The sequence below is a fragment of the Tamandua tetradactyla genome, chromosome Y, assembly GCF_023851605.1.
Source record: "Tamandua tetradactyla isolate mTamTet1 chromosome Y, mTamTet1.pri, whole genome shotgun sequence".
In the NCBI taxonomy this organism is placed as follows: domain Eukaryota; kingdom Metazoa; phylum Chordata; class Mammalia; order Pilosa; family Myrmecophagidae; genus Tamandua; species Tamandua tetradactyla.
In genome coordinates this window covers 16,211,226-16,237,514 of record NC_135354.1, presented here as the reverse complement: position 1 = coordinate 16,237,514, position 26,289 = coordinate 16,211,226, and the positions used below count along the sequence as shown (strand labels likewise).

At 35.0% G+C, this 26,289-nt stretch overlaps 1 protein-coding gene across 6 annotated transcripts in view; it reads right to left on the bottom strand.

The window, feature by feature from the left end:
* LOC143672602 (ubiquitin carboxyl-terminal hydrolase 9X-like) overlaps positions 1-26,289 on the bottom strand; it is a 179,838-nt gene that overhangs the window by 59,377 nt on the left and 94,172 nt on the right. For all 6 annotated transcript variants that reach the window (XM_077147219.1, XM_077147215.1, XM_077147214.1 and 3 more), the window contains exons 17-26: positions 24,993-25,088; positions 24,323-24,534; positions 22,893-23,133; positions 22,412-22,561; positions 21,434-21,554; positions 13,789-13,919; positions 13,336-13,614; positions 3,974-4,099; positions 2,840-2,965; positions 1,218-1,387 (exon numbers count right to left, since the gene is read on the bottom strand). In XM_077147219.1, the coding sequence (XP_077003334.1) occupies positions 1,218-1,387; positions 2,840-2,965; positions 3,974-4,099; positions 13,336-13,614; positions 13,789-13,919; positions 21,434-21,554; positions 22,412-22,561; positions 22,893-23,133; positions 24,323-24,534; positions 24,993-25,088 (1,652 nt within the window). The remainder of the gene's footprint in view (positions 1-1,217; positions 1,388-2,839; positions 2,966-3,973; positions 4,100-13,335; positions 13,615-13,788; positions 13,920-21,433; positions 21,555-22,411; positions 22,562-22,892; positions 23,134-24,322; positions 24,535-24,992; positions 25,089-26,289) is intronic.

The window sequence follows — 26,289 nt, the reverse complement described above, 5'->3', positions numbered from 1 at the left end:
CATGGATATTTACAGCATTATTCATAATAGTCAAAAGCTGGAAGGAATTTGAATGTCCATCAACAGATAACTAGAAAAACAGTATGATATTATTCCATGTAAAAAGAAATGAGGTCTTAATGCATGATATGACACTTTGAAAACACTATAATAAGAGATATAAGGCAGACATAAAGGGCCAAAGATTGCATGATTTGACTTTCATGAAGTATTTACAAGAAAATTAATAAAAACAAAGCAGGTTACAGATTAACAGTATTTCAGGGGAGGGAAATAGGGTGTTAACTGCTTAATGGATACAGAGTTTCTATTTTGAGTGATGGAAAGTTTGGTTTTGGAAAATTTGATAGACGTGTAATACTATAAATTTAGTTAACAGTGAACTGTATTCTTCAAAATGTTTAAAATGGAAAAGTTTGTAAGATAGAAATACATATTGCCTAAATAATAATCAATTGGTAGAGTAAAGCAGGAGACCCTACTTAAAAACACATCCTTACACTGATTATGAAACTATATATATAAGCATACAGTTGCCTGTTACTTCACTAAACTCACCTCTCATAATTGTCTGCTTTATATATTTTTTTAATAGGTCAAGAACATTTGTTCCAGGAGCTTTAAATTCGTTGTTCCTGATCCTTGGAAGACACTTTTTCCATTAACCACATTGTTTATCTAGTCCTTTTTCTAGGTATTTATTTAAAGACATTTTCTTAATGAAATATATTTCCTAACTATCATATATGAAATCAAACTCTATTTTAAGATAAAAATCCCTGCATCATGAACGGAATGAGCAGCATCACTAAAATAAACAGACCACACCATCCACTTATGACAGTACCAAAATACCTGATATCTGGGAAACGAAGTTACAAGGCTAATGCCCTATTTAAGTATTTTAATCACATTTTTAAAGGGCTTGCGCTAAAACATATACCCTTTTGATGAAAATGAATTTTGAATTAAATAATTAATAAATGCATTAAAAATTAATGCTGGTATTCTGTTAACATCAAAACAATGTAAGCTTAAGTGAAACTCTACTTTTTAAACAAAAGTTCTTAAAACTTCAAGAAAATATTGGAAAACAAAAAGATTTCCTGATTTGACTTTTGGTATACCTGATTTATGGAATTAATTCTGTTAAAAATTCACTCAATTCTACTTAAAAAGAACAGGGTCAACCTTATACAAATTAAATAATCACTTACTTGCTGTGACAGTGCAATAGTAAATCAATGATAAAGGTCTGCCAAGCTTTTTCCTTACTAAGGACATCTAAGGCTGTCGGAATTAAAGCAAAACATAATGTCATCACTTCCAATGCTTCACAGCAAATCTGTTCATCTTCCATGACTGGCTCACTGCCTGTATTTTTGTTCTGTAAAATTATTGTAAGAGCAAATTAAATAGATATGCATTTATAAAAAAATTCACACACCTTCTAATTAGCATTTAAATTTTACTTCCTCATAAAAATCAGTTGGCCTCAGCTTCTTCACCCTAAGTTTTGTGAACTTTTCAACTATGTTCCAAAGAGCATTAAAGGTACATATTAAGGAAAAGTCAAATATCATCTACTATCTTGTTCTGTTCTGGGAATGGATGGCATATCTCTACACATCAAGCATTACTTTTCCTCAAGAATCTCTGTACTGCACTTTGATATCCTTGATTTGCTTACCGAGAATACCACTTTATTAAAAAAGTGTTTGCTTTAAAAAAATTTTCACAAAGGATATGGGAGACTTTTTTTAAGATAGGGCCCAGACATCCATTCGCTGAAATTTGGTTTAAATAACATTTTGTATTTATTTATTTATAAATAAACAATCCATACAAAGGAGTATTTTCAGCCATAAAGAGGCATTAAGTATTGATATGTGCTTCAACACGGATGAGCCTTAAAACATTTTGTTAAGTGGAAGAACTCATTCACAAAAGAAAGGCTACTGTATGATTCTATATGTATGAAATGTGTAGGAGGGCAAATATATAGGGACATAAAGTAATCTGTTGTTAATTAAGTCTTGAGTGCGGGAATGAAAAACTTTTGCAACCTATAATATTCCCAAATAAGTAGCTAATAACTTTTACCATCTCTACTAATCAAACTACAGAAACTATGATATATGTCTGGAACAGAACAAGTGATAAAAGCATTTTCTGAATGAACATACAGCACTTTAGTTAAGAGACAGATACCATGGGACAATATCATATGCTCTAAAAATCAGTAACAGTGCCCATAAAATACAAGCTCTTCAGAATTTGAAAAGTAGGTTTCCATAATTGTCTTTCTACAAAATATAAAGAGGTATCTATCTAACAGGACAGGTAAATGTGATACGGAAAAGAGTCAACTACATTCTCATTTTGAAAGTAACTTGTTTAACCCAAAAGAAAAGATAACACCTAAATGGGAGACCATCTTTCTGCTTTTGATAGCTCTAAAAGTACCAAATAAAAGAAAAGTAAAATTTAAATGCCATGATACACAAGGTGTAGTGGTGACCTAATTTGCAAAGTACAAAAAAGCATCGAGTATGAAAAGCAGCAAATTCATGATGGAACAAGCCCATCTGACCCAGATATGAAGGAAAAAAAACAATTCGTGCCCCATCTCTGCCAAATACATACACACAACAAAAAAGTTTTCTTTAAATAAAAAGACAAACACATGTATCACTGATACATAAAATTTCATATTTTCATCCTAACTACAGTATTATTTAATTTTAAACTAAGTGACAATCTTTAAAGATGGTAGACATAATGAAAATTTAGTCATACCACATTTATTTAAAAGGAATTTATTTGTCAAAATTCTTACCATTTCGTACATTTTACTGATCTCCTCATTTGGGCTAAATACAAGCTCTAGTGCCCCACATCCTGATGCCCAGACGATATTTTGTATAGCTCTAATTACACAAATATCAGGCATATATCTTGAAGCCTGCAAAAAAGAGTAAGTAATGAAAAGTCCTATAAAATAATGAAATGTAATAACTGAAAAACAAATTTTTTTTAAAGTATTAATAATGACCATAAAGAAATAATCATTCTTCCGTCTACAAGCCTTAAACTTTCCTTTGTCCCATTTTTTAGAATCTTAATATAAAGTCATATAAGATATACATATTAACAGCATTTAACAGCAATACTCATCAAGTAGGTTTCTGATTAAAATTTGGCTCTGCACAATATTTTTCATAAGAATTTTGAAAACAGTAGAAAAATTAGCCACCCATTATGCTCCTAGGTATACACCCAAGAGAAAGGAAACACATGCAGAGAAAACAAGGGTGACTTGCTCATAAACACTCATAAATGTTTAAGTTACAGTAATAAAAAACTTAGAAATACGCGATGTGTCCATTAACAGACCAACGGATTAAATCTATGTGGCATATCTACAAAATGAAATATTACTCAAATGGAAAAAAATCTACAGTTACATAAAAAACATAGACAAATTTTAAAATCTGCTCACTGAAAACCGGAAACCCAAGAGTACATGTGTTATGAATCAATTTATATAAAACTTGGGAAAATGAAAATTATAGTGAAAAAATGCAAATTGGTGTTTGTCTGGGTCCAGGGTAGACAAAAGCAGGTATAAGACCTGATGAAACTTCTAGGGCTGACTAAATGTTGAGTTTTTTCACTGTATGTAGCTTATACCTGTCACTGTATGATTTAATTTGATCCAATTTATTCAAAGTGACTCTTAATTGTTTTAAAAGTCTAAATAATTATTTTCTAATTATACACCATATAACATTAAAGCATAATAGATGGTATGCACCTTTATGAAACTTTACTAAAATAAGACAAAGAAAACTGAAGAGATCAAAGAAAGTTTGGGTTCAAGTTTGTAATAACCTTTATTTATGAGTTAACAGGCTCAAAAATAATAAGATTCAGTGATCCAAAACATGAGTTTCAAAATGTGAACACTAACCTCATCCGATATTTGCTGAGCAAGACGTATGGATACATTTCTAAGCATACATTCAGATGAAGGATTAGGAATGCTCTGAAGAGCACTCTGTAGCACCACTGCTTGATCATGAGTAGCCTGGTTAATCTGAAAAAGTTAACCATTTTACTTAGGGTAAAGAATTTTAATTCACTAAATTTCAAAAATATTAAGAATTTTTTGCTTAATATTTGCTCCTTATCTGGACCACTCCTTGATGTGCATAAAAATAATTTCAGCTTGCCAATGTTATAAGCTGACTACCCTTAATTGTTCAGAGTGCCAAAATTCCTCTGCAAGATTCAGTTCTAGAAGAAATCAGTACTGTTTCTACACCTGGACCTACCTTCACATGCAGTGACAAATTATACAACTCAACAAAACTCTTCACTTGTTTGCAGACAGATCCTTATCCCACTTTCCTCATCAACAGAGGATTATGCAAGCCTTGATATCACACACACACAAAATTATCAGATAAACTGATAATCTGTCAATTTCTTAAAATCAAGTGTATAAACTTATATCACTCTCACTTCCTTCCCCTCAATCTTTAAGTATTTCCTATTCTGTTCAAGACCAATCTCTGCCCTAAAACTTATCCCCAAAATGTGCTAATGTTTCTTATAGCTTTGACACCCCTATATTTTGCTATCATTTCTTCACAATCAAGTTCTGCTAAGAAAAGTGTACTTTAAAAGTGTACTTTTGTTTAAGAAACTCAAAATTTGGAAAGGAGTTTCTACACTATAACATGTAGGGAAAGCAGAGGCCTGGATATTCCAATTTTCTGCACTTTAATCAGATGTTACGCATCTATTTAATCATTTGCTAAAGCCTAGACTAGCATACAAGATTTTATATAAAAATGCAATGTACTCAGGGTTTGATTCCCAGACCTACCTATGTCAAAATAAAAAAAGGAAAGTAGAACAGGTAATAGTATAGGTTTTATACTAAATCTCCTTGACTGGGTTAGAAGCACTGATTATTTTTATCTTCTTACAGTTCTCATTTACAAAGTAAGAAGTTGCATTACAGTGACCCAATTAATAAGGCTGTCTTGAGATGAAAGAACAGTATAGTCCAGTGGCACACAAGAGACCAATACGTTTGGCTACTATTATTTTTATACTAGACTACCCTGGTATGCAGACAGGATTCAAATAAACTATTAAAAATGCATCTTTAGCCACCAATATGGACAAATACAAAAGTATAGTAAATATCTATCAAATAAAAGAAGCAAAAATAGTATGTAACTAAAAAGTTTTAACAGTTCTTGTTTACATTCATTTTTAACCATCCAACTAGTTTATCCTTTAAGTCAGTAAAGTCAGGCCATGACACCTGTTCCTACATTGAAATGTCTTACTAAGGTAGCTGGTGATAAATTAATCTCTAATTAAACCCAAGAAACTCAACCATCAAAATGTTTGTTCTCAGTACAGAATTAGCAGAACTGAATAACCTCCCTTATAAAAAAATTAAGGCCTCAAAACAGTCCTAAAGGGTTGGTAAAAACAGGTAAGGAAGGCCTCAAATCCTTCATGAAAAATAAATTAAACAAGGACTATATGTACAAATATATGAAAGGCACCATAAAATTTTATCTAATAGTATAGAGAAACCCCTAAATTAATTTTTCAAATTACTCTGATTACTTTTAAAATGTTACTGTTGTTCTAGATACTGTAAGCATTTCAATCAATAATAAAGACTTTAATTTTGCATTTAGTTCTCTATTATAATGGGAACAATTATGTACCTTTCTGTCAATGGGAGCAAATTTTTAAAAAATAAGTATTACAGAAAAGGTATGAAGGATATATATAGTCATCCTGTGTGATTTTCATTAAGCTGCCAAAGGAAGAAAAAGACCTTAAATGACTTATGTAAAAATGAATGAAATTAATAATAAACAGCAATTAACTTTAGTTCAGGGTGGAGAGAGAATTTTGGAAATTTCTATTACAAATCTGAAGGTACAAAACCACCTTCTTTTTAAAAAAAAAAATTAGATAATTAAAGAAACCCAAATAATACATAAAAGAATACCACAAGGGCGCCCACGCCCCGCAACAGCCGAGCCGCCCGCCATCCTTCTCCCCTCTCTTTCTCCGCCGGCCCGCCGCGCGGCGCCCACGCCCCGCAGCAGCCGAGCCGCCCGCCATCCTTCTCCCCTCTCTTTCTCGGACGGCCCGCCGCGCGGCGCCCACGCCCCGCAGCAGCCGAGCCGCCCGCCATCCTTCTCCCCTCTCTTTCTCCGCCGGCCCGCCGCGCGGCGCCCACGCCCCGCAGCAGCCGAGCCGCCCGCCATCCTTCTCCCCTCTCTTTCTCCGCCGGCCCGCCGCGCGGTGCCCACGCCCCGCAGCAGCCGAGCCGCCCGCCATCCTTCACCCCCTTCCTCCCCCTCCTGCTCCGGCTGCTCTCCAACCACCACGGTGCCCTCTTCCCCCACCTTCACCGTGCTCCTCCGCCACCAGCCTCGACAGCCTTGCCGCCCTCACCTTTTCTCCTCCAGAACAGCTACTGGGGGAGTGGAGATAATACAGAGCAGCACCCGGAGCCACGAGGGAGATCAAAGGGACAGCGTACCCCATCCTGGAACGGCTGACTATCTGGGAGAACCAGCTCCGGTGAGATCACCAAGGGACACGGGCTTTCCTGGGTGGGACGGCAAGCGACCGGAGTCCCTCCCTTCCACCTTCCCGGGCCAGCTGGTAGAATTGGACAGGCGGTCCCCTTAGGCCGCAGCGGCTGGTGCCCCCACCACACGAGGCCCCCCGGAACAACTGAAATACTTGGGTCGGAAATCCCCAGACTGCGGAGAACAGTGACCGGGGGACCCCTTCCAAACAGGTGACTCCCCCGTCGGCTGGGAACAGTGCACTCTCCCGGGCTGCGACAGCTGGCGCCCTCCCGCCACGCTTGGTGCCCCGGGCCGACTGGCTAATTTGGCCAGACGCTCTCCTGTGCTGCGACGGCCGGCGACCCTCCCCGCGTTTGGAACCCCGGGCCGGCTGGCATTCTTCCAAGACGCTTCGGCTGCCGAACCTCCCCTACGGCAAGAGTTTTCCAGAGTTGAGGGACCCACAGCAACTTTCACTGGTGGAACCCGTAGACAAACGTGTGCCACAAGCGCCACCTACTGGGCAGGATAAGAAAAACAGAACCCAGAGATTGCACAGAAAAATCTTTCAACCTGTGGGGTCGAACACCCGGGGAAATCTGACTAAATGCTCAGACGCCAGCAGAAGATAACGGATCACGCTCAGAAAACTGAACATATGGCCCAGTCAAACGAAGAAACCAATAGTTCAAATGAGATACAGGAGCTGAAACAACTAATGCTGAATATACGAACAGAAATGGAAAACCTCTTCAAAAACGAAATCGATAAATTGAGGGAGGACATGAAGAAGACATGGGCTGAACATAAAGAAGAAATAGAAAAACTGAAAAAACAAATCACAGAACTTATGGAAGTAAGTGAAAGATAAAGTAGAAAAGATGGAAAAAACAATGGATACCTACAATGACAGATTTAAAGAAACAGAAGACAGAATTAGTGATTTGGAGGATGAAACATCTGAATTCCAAACAGAAACAGAAACTATCCGGAAAAGAATGGAAAAATTTGAACAAGGTATCAGGGAACTCAAGGACAATGTGAACCGTACAAATATACGTGTAGTGGGTATCCCAGAAGGAGAAGAGAAGGGAAAAGGAGGAGAAAAACTAATGGAAGAAATTATCACTGAAAATTTCCCAACTCTTATGAAAGACCTAAAATTACAGATCCAAGAAGTGCAGCGCACCCCAAAGAGATTAGACACAAATAGGCGTTCCCCAAGACACTTATTAGTTAGAATGTCAGAGGTCAAAGAGAAAGAGAGGATCTTGAAGGCAGCAAGAGAAAAACAATCCGTCACATACAAGGGAAACCCAATAAGACTATGTGTAGATTTCTCAGCAGAAACCATGGAAGCTAGAAGACAGTGGGATGATATATTTAAGTTACTAAAAGAGAAAAACTGCCAGCCAAGACTCCTATATCCAGCAAAATTGTCCTTCAAAAATGAGGGACATTCTCAGACAAAAAGTCACTAAGAGAATTTGTGACCAAGAGACCAGCTCTGCAAGAAATACTAAAGGAAGCACTAGAGTCAGAACCGAAAAGACAGAAGAGAGAGACATGGAGAAAAGTGTAGAAAGAAGGAAAGTCAGATATGATATATATAATACAAAAGGCAAAATGGTAGAGGAAAATATTATCCAAACAGTAATAACTCTAAATGTCAATGGACTGAATTCCCCAATTAAAAGACATAGACTGGCAGAATGGATTAAAAAACAGGATCCTTCTATATGCTGTCTACAGGAAACACATCTTAGACCCAAAGATAAATATAGGTTGAAAGTGAAAGGTTGGGAAAAGATATTTCATGCAAACAACAACCAGAAAAGAGCAGGAGTGGCTATACTAATATCCAACAAATTAGACTTCAAATGTAAAACAGTTAAAAGAGACAAAGAAGGACACTATATACTATTAAAAGGAACAATTAAGCAAGAAGACATAACAATCATAAATATTTACGCACCGAACCAGAATGCCCCAAAATACGTGAGGAATACACTGCAAACACTGAAGAGGGAAACAGACATATATACCATAATAGTTGGAGACTTCAATTCACCACTCTCATCAATGGACAGAACATCTACACAGAGGATCAATAAAGAAATAGAGAACCTGAATATTACTATAAATGAACTTGACTTAACAGACATTTATAGGACATTACATCCCACAACAGCAGGATACACCTTTTTTTCAAGTGCTCCTGGATCATTCTCAAAGATAGACCATATGCTGGGTCACAAAGCAAGTCTTAACAAATTTAAAAACATTGAAATCATACACAACACTTTCTCGGATCATAAAGGAATGAAGTTGGAAATCAATAATAGGCGGAGTGCCAGAAAATTCACAAATACGTGGAGGCTCAACAACACACTCTTAAACAACAAGTGGGTCAAAGAAGAAATTGCAAGAGAAATTAGTAAATACCTAGAGGCAAATGAAAATGAAGACACAACATATCAAAACTTATGGGACGCAGCAAAGGCAGTGTTAAGAGGGAAATTTATTGCCCTAAATGCCTTTATCAGAAAAGAAGAAAAGGCAAAAATGCAGGAATTAACTGTCCACTTGGAAGAACTGGAGAAAGAACAGCAAACTAATCCCAAAGCAAGCAAAAGGAAAGAAATAACAAAGATTAGAGCACAAATAAATGAAATTGAAAACATGAAAACAACAGAGAAAATCAATAAGACCAGAAGTTGGTTCTATGAGAAAATCAACAAGATTGATGGGCCCTTAGCAAGATTGACAAAAAGAAGAAGAGAGAGGATGCAAATAAATAAGATTAGAAATGAAAGAGGAGACATAACTACTGACCTCACAGAAATAAAGGAGGTAATAACAGGATACTATGAACAACTTTACGCTAATAAATACAACAATTTAGAAGAAATGGACAGGTTCCTGGAAAGACATGAAAAACCAACTTTGACTCAAGAAGAAATAGACGACCTCAACAAACCAATCACAAGTAAAGAGATTGAATTAGTTATTCAAAAGCTCCCTAAAAAGAAAACTCCAGGACCAGACGGCTTCACATGTGAATTCTATCAAACATTCCAGAAAGAATTAGTACCTACTCTCCTCAAACTCTTCAACATAATCGAAGTGGAGAGAAAACTACCTAATTCATTCTATGAAGCCAACATCCCCCTCATACCAAAACCAGGCAAAGATATTACAAAAAAAGAAAACTACAGACCAATCTCTCTAATGAATACAGATGCAAAAATCCTCAATAAAATTCTAGCAAATCGTATCCAACAACACATTAAAAGAATTATACATCATGACCAAGTAGGATTCATCCCAGGTATGCAAGGATGGTTCAACATAAGAAAATCAATTAATGTAATACACCATATCAACAAATCAAAGCAGAAAAATCACATGATCATCTCAATTGATGCAGAGAAGGCATTTGGCAAGATTCAACATCCTTTCCTGCTGAAAACACTTCAAAAGATAGGAATACAAGGGAACTTCCTTAAAATGATAGAGGGAATATATGAAAAACCCACAGCTAATATCATCCTCAATGGGGAAAAATTGAAAACTTTCCCCCTAAGATCAGGAACAAGACAAGGATGTCCACTATCACCACTATTATTCAACATTGTGTTGGAAGTTCTAGCCAGAGCAATTAGGCAAGAAAAAGAAATACAAGACATCAAAATTGGAAAGGAAGAAGTAAAAACTATCACTGTTTGCAGACGATATGATACTATATGTAGAAAACCCAGAAAAATCCACAACAAAATTACTAGAGCTAATAAATGAGTACAGCAAAGTAGCAGGCTACAAGATCAACATTCAAAAATCTGTAGCTTTTCTATACACTAGTAATGAACAAGCTGAGGGGGAAATCAAGAAACGAATCCCATTTACAATCGCAACTAAAAGAATAAAATACCTAGGAACAAATTTAACCAAAGAGACAAAAAACCTATATAAAGAAAACTACAAAAAACTGTTAAAAGAAATCAAAGACCTAAATAGATGGAAGGGCATACCGTGTTCATGGATTGGAAGACTAAATATAGTTAAGATGTCAATCCTACCTAAATTGATTTACAGATTCAATGCAATACCAATCAAAATCCCAACAACTTATTTTTCAGAAATAGAAAAACCAATAAGCAAATTTATCTGGAAGGGCAGGGTACCCCGAATTGCTAAAAGCATCTTGAGGAAAAAAAACGAAGCTGGAGGTCTCGCGCTGCCTGACTTTAAGGCATATTATGAAGCCACAGTGGTCAAAACAGCATGGTATTGGCATAAAGATAGATATATCGACCAATGGAATAGAATAGAGTGCTCAGATATAGACCCTCTCATCTATGGACATCTGATCTTTGATAAGGCAGTCAAGCCAACTCACCTGGGACAGAACAGTCTCTTCAATAAATGGTGCCTAGAGAACTGGATATCCATATGCAAAAGAATGAAAGAAGACCCATCTCTCACACCCTATACAAAAATTAACTCAAAATGGATCAAAGATCTAAACATTAGGTCTAAGACCATAAAACAGTTAGAGGAAAATGTTGGGAGATATCTTATGGATCTTACAACTGGAGGTGGTTTTATGGACCTTAAACCTAAAGCAAGAGCACTGAAGAAGGAAATAAATAAATGGGAGCTCCTCAAAATTAAACACTTTTGTGCATCAGAGAACTTCATCAAGAAAGTAGAAAGACAGCCTACACAATGGGAGACAATATTTGGAAACGACATATCAGATAAAGGTCTAGTATCCAGAATTTATAAAGAGATTATTCAACTCAACAACAAAAAGACAGCCAACCCAATTACAAAATGGGAAAAAGATTTAAACAGACACCTACCAGAAGAAGAAATACGGATGGCCAAGAGGCACATGAAGAGATGCTCAATGTCCCTGGCCATTAGAGAAATGCAAATCAAAACCACAATGAGATATCATCTCACACCCACCAGAATGGCCATTATCAACAAAACAGAAAATGACAAGTGCTGGAGAGGATGCGGAGAAAGAGGCACACTTATCCACTGTTGGTGGGAATGTCAAAGGGTGCAACCACTGTGGAAGGCAGTTTGGCGGTTCCTCAAAAAGCTGAATATAGAATTGCCATACGACCCAGCAATACCATTGCTAGGTATCTACTCAAAGGACTTAAGGGCAAAGACACAAACGGACATTTGCACACCAATGTTTATAGCAGCGTTATTTACAATTGCAAAGAGATGGAAACAGCCAAAATCTCCATCAACAGAAGAGTGGCTAAACAAATTGTGGTATATACATACGATGGAATATTATGCAGCTTTAAGACAAGATAAACTTATGAACCATGTAATAACATGGATGGACCTAGAGAATATTATGCTGAGTGTATCCAGCCAAAAACTAAAGGACAAATACTGTATGGTCCCACTGATGTGAACGGACATTCGAGAATAAACTTGAAATATGTCATTGGTAACAGAGTTCAGCAGGAGTTAGAAACAGGGTAAGACAATGGGTAATTGAAGCTGAAGGGATACAGACTGTCCAACAGGACTAGATACAAAAACTCAAAAATGGACAGCACAATAATACCTAATTGTAAAGTAATCATGTTAAAATACTGAATGAAGCTGCATCTGAGCTATAGGGTTTTTTTGTTTTTGTTTGCTTGTTGGTTTGTTTGTTGCTGTTGTTTTTTACTATTACTACTACTTTTATTTCTTTTCTTTATATTAACATTTTATATTTTTTTCTGTTGTCTTGCTAGTTCCTCTAAACCGATGCAAATGTACTAAGAAACAATGATCATGCATCTATGTGATGATGTTAAGAATTACTGAGTGCATATGTAGAATGGTATGATTTCTAAATGTTGTGTTAATTTCTTTTTTTTTCTTTCCGTTAATAAAAAAAAAAAAAAAAAAAAAAGAATACCACAAGCCTTTACATATCCATTACTCAGCTTCAATGTTTACCAATAAAAGACCTAAATCATTTTCTTAAGCCTCCACTATTAACTCTTCCTGTAACAGCCAAGAATTACTTTGAAGAAATCGCAGTCATTACACTTTGTGTGTAATAGTTAAAAATGATTTTAAAAACATAACCATAACATCAGATATTTAGTGTGCACTTAAATTAATAACATTAATCCAAAATAACATATATTTCTATTCCTGTACCTTAAAAAAATCTTCAGCCAATAATTTAATAAAATAATCTCTTACAAAGCAAATTAAAGAAGACAGATTTTAGTTAAAGCGGAATTCTTGGTTCAACCTTTGTATCAAATATCAGGATGTCCTTAAAAGTTTGGATGATGTGGACCAAGAATAATACTAAAGCAAAAACAGATGTTATAATCATGATGGCTTAAGTTGCTCATGGTGGAAAGCGAGGTAGGCATCAGGTCATTTAAATGTTCTCTTTTATAACCTATCCTTATCTATACTCAGATATGAGTTATATTAGATTCACGTAAAGTTTTGATGAAATTTAACAGAAAGAAAAACAGGACTTAAGGCCGAGATATCCTTGCAATGGAGTCAATAGAGAACATTTTAATATCACTTAATAGAACAAAATATCTCTCAGATGATAGGTCGCATTTTGAATTGAACCTGCATTTTTTACTTAAGAGTTAGTGAAAAGTTTAACGTTATGAAAAATAAAATTTATTACAAAAGATTTAAAAAATTTAATTACCGGTTTCACGGGATTTGTACCATCGGAAACTGGCTGACAAGCTTCTGCTACAGCACGAACGTGACCATAGCCAATAGCAGTTAGCAACAATTTGGCTATTTTAAGAGCATTGAAGTAGGCACCTCTTCTAGTTTCAGTATCTGTACATTGTAGGAAGTTATTTTTTGTTAACATACTCAATACAAGGGGTAAGCCACCACTTTTCAGGAAGTGCAACTGAAACTCATAGGAATCATCAGCCAAAGATGCAGCTGCAGGCATTAATAAAGCATAAACCACCTGAAAAAAAATGGGAGGAATACGTTAAAAAGTGTGAACAGTAATTGAATACATATCCCCCATCATCTAGAAAGGATATTCTTGACTATTCAAAAGATTTAATTACAAATTTGTTCACGTTCTCCAATTTATCATACAATGTAAAAATTATTTTTTGAGAATAATAAAACAAACCTCTGTGAGGTACAGCACTTGGGAGGCTGAAGAACCAAAGAAAAGTGAATCAAGAGAAGGACTAAGGCTGCTTTCTCCCAGTTTTGCATGATCTAAACAAATTGTTCTTAATTTTCCTATTGTTGTGCTATCTGTAAAGAAAAAAAATAAGACAGCCTAAGATAAAACGTAATTCATTTGCTCCCAATATTCCACTTCTGACATTCTAAAGAGTTTTACCTTACATCTGAAACAACATCAATAGAAATTCAACTGAGTTACTGACTCAAACTATAAACTACAGCCAGTCCTGTAAATGCACAGGCAGGGATATGAGACTGTCAACCTAAAATATAAAGTAAGCAGTTTCCTATTCAGAAACCTCAAATCATTACACTTTTTCTTCTGCTGAAGACAGAAAAAAGGAAATATACAACTGAAAAAGGAAATACTTCTTTAAAGCAACACACAAAACACAAACTCCTTCCACAGAGTTCTCAATTATTTGCCCCTATCATGCATGAACTGGTTTTAAGATAATCTCAGTAAATGTCTCCTGAGAATCAGCTAATAAAGGACAAATCCTACTTGCTTTGAACCTTGGAGAACAAAGACTGGAGGAAATGACACAAACACTGAATTAGAGAAAAAGAAAAACAATCTCCAAGGGCATGTAGACTATTTCTGTCCTAGACTTGCTTTGCTTGCTGGTCTGTAAACCTTCCCTTCGCTCAGTCTTGTCCATCTTGGGAGTTGCAAAGAAGCAGCACAGTTTAGGTGTCAGACTAGAGCACCTCACAGCAAGAAAAGCTAGAGTCCCATGCATCCATGCACAGGGGCATCTTCTTTGATGCTTGGATGAATTTATTGTAGAAAGTCATGGCTGAGTGAGTACAAGTCACTAAGCTGTGCTGCAACATCCCCAAAAGAAAGAACAAAACAGAAGAAAAGAGAGGCCTGACTAGATGTTAGCAAGAAGTGCTGTCACTCAATTTAGTTCTGATGGCCTGACAACTAAACACAAAACTGCTTTTCTTGAGTGCTGCACCTGTTTGGACTGGTCACATCTGAGTCCCTAGGAGAGGATATCCTAATGAGAAGAAACCAGAGGAAAAAAGAAAAGCCAGGGGATGGGGAGTGGGGCTCAAACTCAACTGTTGTAAGAGAGGATGGGCCCTAGAACTAAAAAGTCTAAGGAAAATGTGGCACTGAGGGAGAGAGCTGTTTTTTTCATCACAGAAGCAAAAGAGAAGCTTGCACAAAACCAAACTGAACAGATTAAGATTCCCTGTGGGAAACAGACTTTTTTACCTTCAGGCTAAACCATGAGATGGTAGCCCAAAACACTGGGTCACGTAGCTCTTGTGGAACACCACCTAAGACAACTGTCACCTGCAAGGAAGCTTTGAAGGGTAAAAGGGCTGGGGGCTAGAATGTGCTATTCTTTGAAGAGATTTCACAGCTAAACAACCTAGCTTAAAAGCTTTTGCATTTTCTTGTATTTTACATATTGGCATAATTGTAATTAACATTAAAGATTAACTTGATATTACTTTCTCCTGCCTTTTGAAATAACCACTAATAAATAGCTGGAGCAAAACTAGCAAAGGGTCTTGGCTCTAGAAGTTCAAAAGTTCAAGAGTCCCCTGCTCCCATTTTTAGAAATCTGCCTGTCTTAATTCTCGCATTTCCCTTTCAGAAACTATTTCGACAGAAAGAACAGAGGAAAAAAAGCTCTCTCCTAGAAGTGAATCGATTTCACAAATAGCATAATCTTAATTTGCACCAAATGTCCATGACAAAAATGAGATGAAGAAGAGTCTAGAAAATCTGAACAGCTAAACACATGCTATTCTCAAGGTCCAATAATAAGTTAAACCAAGCATCAAAGAGGAGTTTAATACAAATAAAACACTGTATATAAGGAGAGTAAGACCCTCAGAGTGAACCCATCAAAAAAATTATCTGCCTAAACATAAGTAAAAAAATCTCAAGACATACTAAGAAACTGGAAAGAAAGGACTCAGTTAAGGGGAGAAATGTAAACTTAAGAAGACTCAGAAGTTCATGTAACTAATCAAAGATGTTCAGATAAATCTCTTAAATTAATTCAAGGAGTTAAAGGAAAATGTGGACAAAGATAGCAGACATTAAAAAATTAAGGTTTCGGGCAAGCCACGGTGGCTCAGCAGGCAGAGTTCTTGCTTGCCATGCCAGAGACCCAGGTTCAATTCCCGGTGCCTGTCCATGTAAAAAAAAAAAAAAAAAAATTAAGGTATCAATTGACAATACATTAATAGATGTGCTACTAATTAAAGCCCATGGTTTAACTTAGGGATCACAGTTTGCACAGTGTAGCTCCATGGATTCATTTTAAAATTTTTTATTCTGTTACCATATAGAAAATATGTATCACTTTTAACCAAATTCAAATATATATATATATATATTTATGTATATATATATTTCTGTGCCATTAATCATATTCATAGTACTGCCATTACCACCAACCATTACATAAACATTTCCATCACTCCAAATGGTGCTTTATGAGCCTTAATTTCCCATTTTTCATTCCTACTCTGTGTCCTGGTAAACTATATTATAGATTCTGACTTTACAAATTTGCTTACTCTAGTTATTTCAATGAATTTATATTTTAAAAATATTTCTCCATAGGTGACTTTCAGATGGGTGTTTTTTGAAGTAATCTTGGTATAAATTGGAAGCAGATTCCCTGTTCACAATCTAAAAAAAAATCATGTAGGAGAAAATGCTATTTTACATTTTGGTGATTTTATTCTGCTTTTATATAACACATATGAAACACTGCACATTGTAGACATATTGTAACAGAAGACAATATATGCAAGGTAAAATTTGATGACATAAGAAAAGACATATAACAAAAATTTAAATTTCCAGTTTCTACTCATACTCTTACTTCTAAGCAATGATTCACTCTAAAACTTCTGGTTATGTCCAGAAATATTCTATGTATACAAGTATATAAATACCAATATACTCTGATATACACTTAAAAATACATAAATATTTACAAATTATTGTAAAAAATATCTATTAGGTGCTTTTCAAAAACTTTGATTTGTAAGACAGTTACAACTTGTATGCCTTATTCTGCTGCTGTCTATTCACTTAATTTTCTATCTTAGCAATTGTAGTTAAGTCACTAAAAAATGACTCATTTTAAGTAGATTTAAAAACATCTAAAACTACGCTCCATTTGGAATGTTTTAGTGTAGTATAAAATAAAGATCCATTTATATTTTTTCCCAGAAAGACTACTCAGTCTAATGATAGATCTGTGTAATTAATTAAGGTCATAATCATCTATCCTTAATTCAGTAAGGATTTATAACTGTGCTGGTTTGAAAGAATTATATTGCCTAGAAAAGTCACATTTTGACCCTAATCCAGTGTGGGAGCAACCATGTCTTTCAATAACTATTCAGTAATCTCCACAGAGACATGACACACCCAATTGTGGGTATTAATTTTTCATTAGATGGAGATATGACTCCACCCATTACACATGGGCTTTGATTAGCTTGCCAGAATCCTTTTAAAAGAGGAAAACATCTTAGAGAGTCTCTTTTAGAGTCATGAGAGAGCATGAGAACCAGGTGAGCTCACGCAGTCAGAGACTCTGGAGATAAAGTACTATGCCCTGCCCCCAGGGGAGCTTCAATTGGGACATTTTCAGTCTAGAACTGTGATCTAGAAACGTAATAACTTCCCTCTCTTAAAAGCTGTTTCTATCTGGTATATGGCATTCCAGCAACTAGCAAACTATAATGAATTCTGGTGCTGGAGAAGTGGGATCCTGCTCTGGCTTGCAATACCAAGCATGCTGGAATGTCTTTTTAAATGGATATAGGGAAGATACTGGTGGAGTTATGAGAAGCTTGATAAAGAAGGCCTGCAAAACTTTTGAAGAGACTGTTGGTAGGAATGTGGACTCTAAAGTTATCTTTGACAAGGCTCTAATCACAAATGAGGTTTGTGTTGTTACACATTGGAAAGAAGGAGATCTTTTTTTTTTAAATGGCAGATAATCTGGCAAGGTTAAATAGTGGCTTTGGCTGGAAAGTAGATTTTAAAAGCCATGAATTTGGGCTTTTAGGAGAAGAGATTTCCAGATTAAATGTGGAAAGTATAGCCTGGTTTATCCTCACAGCTCATAATGAAATGTGACAGGAAAGAGAGAAGCTGAGAACTGAACTCTTGGGCACAAAGAAACCAAAAATTGATGTTCTGGAAACTTCTAGGCTACTAGGAAGGGAGACCAGAGAATAGTGCCCCAAGCGAGAATTTGGCCAAATGTGGAACCAGTCAGCCATTTCAGAGAAAGCTAGGATCAGAGACGGAGGTATCTAGGAAGGATTTGTTGAAACTCCGTATCTCTGCTGGCATGATCCAAGCTTACTATATAGAAAGCCATCAAGAGTGTTGCAGAATCTCCATAAACAGAACAACTGCTGGTCTGGCCTGAGAGGGACAGAAAGGGGACACCACAGGAAGAAAAATAATTTCAGAGGTAGAACTATGGAAACTAAAATCTAGAGTCAAGAAACCTCAGACCAGGTAAGCAAACCCACCCAAGCATGTGAACAGAGTACGTTTGCTCTGAAGGCAGAGAATAGGCCTTCCATCTCACTGCAGTGGAAGAGTGGTGCCGCCTCAGGCCTTACAGCGGAGAAGCACATTCCTTGGGGACTAGGGAGAATCTGGCTGCCAACCAGATTTGGAAGAGGTTGAGCATGAACCCCAGAGATGGCAGAGAGCTCACGTATGGCCCCAATCTTTGGAGAGCGTAGAGCAGAGAAAAGGATGGTCTCCCCTGTATCCCCCAGGTTGCATTTGGAGAAAGGTGGGCCACTGAGCAGGTCTTTGGAAAGGGTGAGACTGTTGCTTTCTAAATTTCTGAAGATAAATGACTCTCAGACTTTGAAATCTAATGGACTTTGTCCTGCAGGTTTTCAAGACTGCTTGGGTCTGGTGAACCCTGTGTTCCTTCCAATTTCTCCCGATGGTAATGGGGTATGTATCCTCTAACTGTCCTTTGTATGTTGGCAGCAAGGTTGAGTTTTTCAGTTCCAGAGCCAGAGGAGAATTTTGCCACACACCCAAAAAGGGTTTATTTCCAAATAAGACAAATGGCCCAATTTAAAACTGGCAAAAGACCTGAACAGACTCCAAAGAGGATATATAAGGAGCTAAAAAGCTGGTAATAATATGATCAGCTTCACTAGCTATTAGGAAAATGCCAATCAAAACCACCGTGATAAAGAGCCAGAAAGTAAATATTTAGACTTTGGAGGCTATATAGTCTCTGCCACAACTGCTCAAGCCTGTCATTGTAGCACAAAAGCAGCTACAGACAATACTTGTACAAATGAGCATGACTTTATGCCAGCAAATCTTTATAATAAGCAGACCATCATTTGCCAATCCCCTGTGCTTTAAAAGCCTAAATGAGAATTAAGCTGTCAAATGGTTCCTCAAAGTCATATTCTGGCATTTCAGAATAGCTAAACTTTTAAATAAAGCTAAGTTGACATATTTTAGGAAATAATACTTCCCTGAATATTGTGTATTGACTTCTTTATAAATGCATCTAGCTTATTCAACAAAAATACATTCTGTGATTTTTGAAGATATTTTATTTTGACCACTTCTCCCACCCCTATTACAAAACCCCGGGATAACAAGAGATAAAATGGATTCTATTGTTCTGAGAACACCAGTAATAACGCAACTGTTACAAAAAAATGTTAACTGATTACCAAACCAATGCATCTAATCAAATGCTGCTTAGCAACAGAATCTTACCACAGCTTTAAAAAAAACAGCAGAAAAAATCTAAAATAAGCAAACAAAAACAAAAAACAAAAACAAACAAAAAAAAAACCCACTGCAACGGCTAGGATTGAAACAAAAATAAAATTAAAATAGCTGGAGAGGAAGTGGAGAAGTACGAACATTCATCCACAGCTACTGAGATTAGAAAAATGCTGCAGTTGCTGTGGAAGAGTTTAGAAAATATGGAAATTTACTCATTTAACATTAAGACTTAGAAAATGCTGCAGGAACTATTTTTTAGCTTGGAAATTATGTCTACTGCATACTTGTGTAAAACTAGATGTCTAAGATTTTTAATTTTCCTTGCTGTATGAGATACATAAATACAAAATAATCTATCATTAACTGGTTTAGTGAATGGTGTTAAAATGATTTTTATTTAAATGTTTCACATATAAACTGCAGTTTGATTACAGATGAATTCAATTAAAGAATTGAATTCAACAAAAGTTAATTTTTAAAGCCTTTTAGTATTTGAGTCAGTAAAAATTCTTTTTACCCCATGAGCTTTTAAAAACAAAGTAACAATGCTAAGCCATCGAACTCTAATGGTGGCAGGGCAAATCAGTACAAATACATATTTTTTTCTTTATTTTTAAATCATTTTTTAGAGCAGTTGTAGGTTTATAAAAATTCAGGCAGAAACTACAGCCTTCCCCCGTTATCCCTCTCCCAATCCCCATACATGCCTTCTTTCCTATTTTTAACATTGAATTAGAATTGTATATGTGTTACAATTCAAAAGCAATAATGTAATTATATAATGAATTAAACAGTTTATAGAAAAATCATGTAAAAACTAGAGTTCCCATGTACTACAATGACACTTTTCAATGTGTGTTTCCTATGTTTCAGCTGATAAGAGAATATTAAAATGGCACTGCTAACTGTAGTCCATAGTTTACATTAGGTGTATTTCCTCCAGTATACCAACTATATTAACAGCTTGTGTAAGTGTCATACATTTGTCATTTATGAAATAATATTATTGTACTATTAATCACAGTTCATAGTCACAGCAGGGTTCACTGTTATGCACTCCCATGTTTTATCTTCTTTCATTTTAGTAACATACACAACCCCAAACTTTCTCTTTATCCACATCCATATACATGTTTCAGTACTGTGATAAACAGTTTTGAGAAAAGAATGGGGGAATATGAATGCTTTACTGGTAAATATCACAGAAAACCAGCAAATAAAAAGGGGTTATTTAAAAATCTGGTATAAATAGGCAGGAGTAACCTAGGAGATTACAATATTATCATACTCTTGAAAATGTGAACAATTAATACAGATTTAATAAAAGATTGTGAGATAACTACAGCAGGATATGAAAATGTATATAGATATATCTTTATCTGTGCAAGAGAAAGTATATAATAACAGAAGCTAAGAAAAAACATAAAAGCATAAGCATATTATTTAGAAATTTAGAATAAGCAGAATAAAAGAAGTTGAAGACAGGAGAAACAGAATGGAGGGTGAAGAAGATGACTGAAGCAGGAGTACTGCTCAATTTATAAGCCTTTGAAGAATCCTAGCTTTCTGAATTGTGTACAGTGTTATTTCGATTATACAAAAATTTTATGCTTCTAAATATTTTTGCCATCAATGAAAAAATTTCTTTTCAACAACAGATGACAAAATGATCCAAATTAAAGACTATAAAATAAGGTACATCTCACACAGAAGCAGAATTTGTTAGTTCTTTTAGTTTTATTCATCATACACTTTGCAAACATTTTTCTTTGGGGGGTGAGGTGAAGGGCAATTTTCTTACCTGGTGGCATAAGTTTCATAAGTATTCTTGCTCCATCTCTAAGAGGTGGCATATTCAACCTGCTACCTAAGTCTGCAACTTGCCAAAGGAAAGAGATGTATCGGGGATGCACTGACATTATCTAGAATACAAAATATATATTTACTTTGACATTACACACACACACGTAATTTTTATGATTCAAAATTTAACTATTTAGGGGAGGGACAAACAGTGGCTCAGTGGCAGAATTCTCACCTGCCATGCCGGACACCTAGGTTTGGTTCCCGGAGCCTATTCATGCCAAAAAGCCCCACCAAAATTTAATTTATTTTACCATTCCAAAATCAGTTTTCTAATTGCCAATGGTATATCTTTGTATATGCCATTTCTACTCTCTAATACAATGTCTTCCTGTTTTTACTTGTACAAATCCACTGATCTTTCAAGATACACACATATCACCATCTACTAAGCTGTCTAAGCCACTTTGTGTAATTTTTTGTGACAGTCTTTCCACAAGCTATGGCTCTCCCATATCAGATAGCACTCAGAGTCTGTTAATAGAAAAGATATCTCACTGTCTCAGAGTAACTGTTGCTGGTTAAATTCCTTAACCAATTGTTGAAGGGACCCAAATCCAACAAAATGTCTGCTGCTACTGTAGTCATTCTTAAAGGGTAAGAAAGGGAGTAGTAGCTGTTTCTGTAGAGAAAAATACCAGATTGTACTTTTCTTTAGAAACAGCTGGAAAGTAGAGTTCATAAGAGAATTTTTTCTAAACCTACATATTTAATAGTACTACAATTAAGCTAAATAAATTATTTCTATCAAACACAATACACTATGTGGGAAAATTTTAACTTTCAGCAATTAGGAAATCCAATACAAAGTTAATGGTTTACTATACAATTATAAGATATTTTGCCTGATCTATGAAACTTTAAGCTTCTTAAGAAAAAGAATCACTCTATAATTACACATAAAGTAACTTCTTACCACCCCAGGCAAACAACTTTCCACTTCTGGATTGGGACCATCACTATAATGATTACAGTGATTTCCAGGTGATCCAGTTGAGGAATCAGAAGAACTATCAGGGCTTGAAGGCATATTGGAACTTACTTGTGTAAGTTTGGCTGTAATTACCTGAAAACAACATTACATATTAGTAGCAAAGACAAGGGAAACTACTTCTACAAAATACAGCAACTAGTGATAAACCAAAATATTTTAAAAATTTATGCTTTAACTTCAGATATACATAAAGTATGTCCTACATAACCTACATATCTACAGAGACAGATAATTTCCTCAATAATACCATACATACCATGAGTCCTACCTTACCTGGTGACATAATCCAAACAAATCTGGTACGACAGAGCATGGTTCATAAATACATTGTTTAACTCACATTCATTAAATGCATGAGAATTAAATTTAATTTTTTGAAACATTAACAATTATATATACTTACTGATTTATCTTTTAAGTTTAATTGTCCAATTAGCTTTTTGTCATCTTCAGAATCTATTAGCTCACCACTCACAAAAAGCTCAATTTTTGTATGGGTTATATTGGCTTTAATACGATTAAGTATACATCGTCGTACTGAACCAACAGTATCATTTGTGTGAGACCATATGTCCAAGTCATCAACCTGTCTGCCCTGGTTTGGAAATCGAACTATAAAAGAGAGGTGTTTACCACGGAATGCTCTAGGGAAGAAAAAAATCAAATTAAAAAGAAAGAAAAAAGATAGCATATTCAGCAGGTTGTCATAAAATACATCTTCCTATTAAGTCAGAGGAAGAGAGTTAAACTTACTTTGTTTTCAGAATTTTAAAACCAGCAACTCTACATTCCTTTAAACCTATAAGCATTACAACTAATCTTGGAGATACAGTAAAATCACATAAAATTGTTCTTTACTCATCTCTGGCTGCAAGCATAAGGTTTCTAGTTACGATAAATTAAAACTTAGATAGGAGTATTTTATTTTTAGACTACAGATTCATTCAACTCACTAAGACTCTTTAAACGTGGAAGATGATTCTCAACTGAAAGCATCTCAAGTGCTGTGCTGCGTTATTTTTCCTGAAGAATTTTTAAAATATCAAAATTTACCTTCAAATAACACTTATGTGCTGTAATCTCTTCTCACAGGTAAGATAAAAAACAAAAATAACAAACAATTTTGCTTATTTTCAAGGTAAATCAAATGACACATTAAAAAAGACCAGAGGTTCTTAGTTATAAATTTCCCTAAACTAGAAATGTTAAACTACTGTCAAATAATTTAGTACTTAAGAGTTAGTAACTTGAGTACTTACTAATTTATTATATAATTACAATTTGCATACAAATATTTATTAAAATGATTATATAAAAATAATTAGGATATTTAAGAATTTTAAACTTTAATTTTAAATTTACAGAAATTAAATTATTACAATTATTAATTATTACAAATATCTTCTTTAGCTAGACAATTTGAAAATAGTCCTTCTCATATCACTGACTAAGCAGCTTTCAAAATCATTCTTCATGTTGACTATGCTTTTAACAGCACGTATGTATGAAATCAAACTAAAAGTGCATCAACTACAAATACCAGTGCCCCACTTGCTATAATGACAACACAGGGAAAAAAAGAACATAAAAAGAGATACTATACTTACTGGTAAGAATGCCTTATCAAAAAATAAGTAACAATTAAAGATTGCCTTATTAAACAGGTCCACGTAAAAAAACTGTAAAATGAAAATAATGTTTCTAAAGGGCACGAAGACACCAATATCAAAAAACAAAAATTTATCCGATTTGTCTCTACATGCTATTAATTTCCTGTGAACTAGCTAGAAAACTAACCAAGAATCAGAACTAGAAGATCAATTTCTCACAAACCTTGACATGGGTAGAATTGTTCTTTCCTCATGAAAATCACTGTCACATTCATTTATGTATTCCCTTAAAACAGTTAATACTCGAACCATTCGAATAGTTTCTTGTCTTGCACAATTAACAGTGTCTTTGTCACTGTCCAAAGCACACAGTGTATCATAGGAGGCTTTTAAACGATCAAAGCAAGATTGAATGAAGTCTTCATGGATCACTACCTATAAATAATGAGCCGAATAAACACAGTTCAAATTGCTTAGAAATTAAAAAATTAAGTAACATTCCAATTAAAGGTGGAGGTATTCAGTTTAAGGGTAACTGAACTAAATCAGAACTATAATTAACCAATAAGAAAACATAACTTTTCTAAAAGGAGGTTAGTAATAAGAAAGTAAGAAAAGAAACACTTATTCAAATGTTTAAACTTCTAGATTAAGTTCAGTCAAATATGGTTTGTTAGATTTCTAGTCATCTCAGAACACAATAGTAATACCTAAAGATAATTATCAAGGCATGATTCACTTAGCATTTTGTAAAGGATAAATGTGGATTATAAACATATTTCTGGCAAGAAAAATAATTTCTACTTAATTCTAAGTTAAATGAAAGACTCTACTTAGCAAAGCTTACTTTCAACTTAATTTTAGTGGAAGCATTTATACACTTCAATCCTTACCTGATTGACTTGTAACCTTGGGCCAAGGTTAGTATATATTTCTTTAAGAAGATCTATAGCTCTGCTGGCAATGTCATCATGACTATGAATTACTACCTAATTTCAAAAAGATTACAACATTAGTATCTTTCAAGCTTATTTTAATTGGGCATGTAAACTCAACTCATAAACTCATTTATTTTAACCTAATGTTCAATAATGTATGACAGTAAACAGTAAAATTAAATGGCAAAACTAGATGCAGGGCAGGCCACTGTGGCTCAGCAGGCAGAGTAGTCACTTGCTATGCCAGAGACCCGGGTTTGTTTTCTGGTGCCTGTCCATGTAAAAAAAAGATTCAAATAATGATTTTATAAAAAAAACACAAGTTTCCCAAATAAAACAATCTGCTTAAAAATGAAGTATAAAATGGCTTAACCAAATTATTTAACTGCACAATTTAATATCAAGGTAGTCAAATTGTGAGGCTTTCAAGATGTAATTCTAATAAACTAAAAAAATTTTATGAGATATTATCTAACATGAAGAGCCCTTCCCAAGCCCAGCATTATCTGAACCTCTTATCAATCATGTAATTAAATCAGTGGTTTTCAAATCATGTTTAGAATGATAGCCTTTAAATATATATATCACGGTTGACATTTTGAGAAGTTTAGGAAGGGAGAGAAAGAATATTTTTTAAACATTGTCTGTAGTATTTAACATCATCTATGTGGGTTTTGGCTGTTTAAGAATGTTTCAAAATCACTGATTCAAATGAATGATATTTGAACACCCAAATACCAGAGAAAATATTTTCCTAGTGAAGATTTGTTACTTACCACCCACTCCAAAATCAGATCCACAAATAATCTCTATAACAGGTTGGAATTTTAGAGATCGAAATAGTATGTCTGTCTGTATTATCAAAATGGAAAAGTCAGCCTTAAATAAATTCTACTCTTCAGGCATTTAAATACCCGTATCAACAAAGATCAGGACTCTTTCCAAAATTATAGTACTCTTTTTCTATGCTGTTCATTTTGGCACTAAGTGTACAATACAAACAAAACCAACACTGAAAGTAAAAGAACAGATATCTACACACTATATACAGAGAGAAAATAATTTTCATGAGGATTGGTGAAAGATATGGAGGACAATGGTTAATGCCCTCGACACACTGGAAAAAAGCAAGAAAGCCTAAGCATATACAAAAGGAACACCAGCGTCAGGTGGAAAAAAAATTAAAATGAGAAAAGAAAACACATCAGGTAAATACAAATACATATAGGTAAAATTATGATTTTAGAACTAT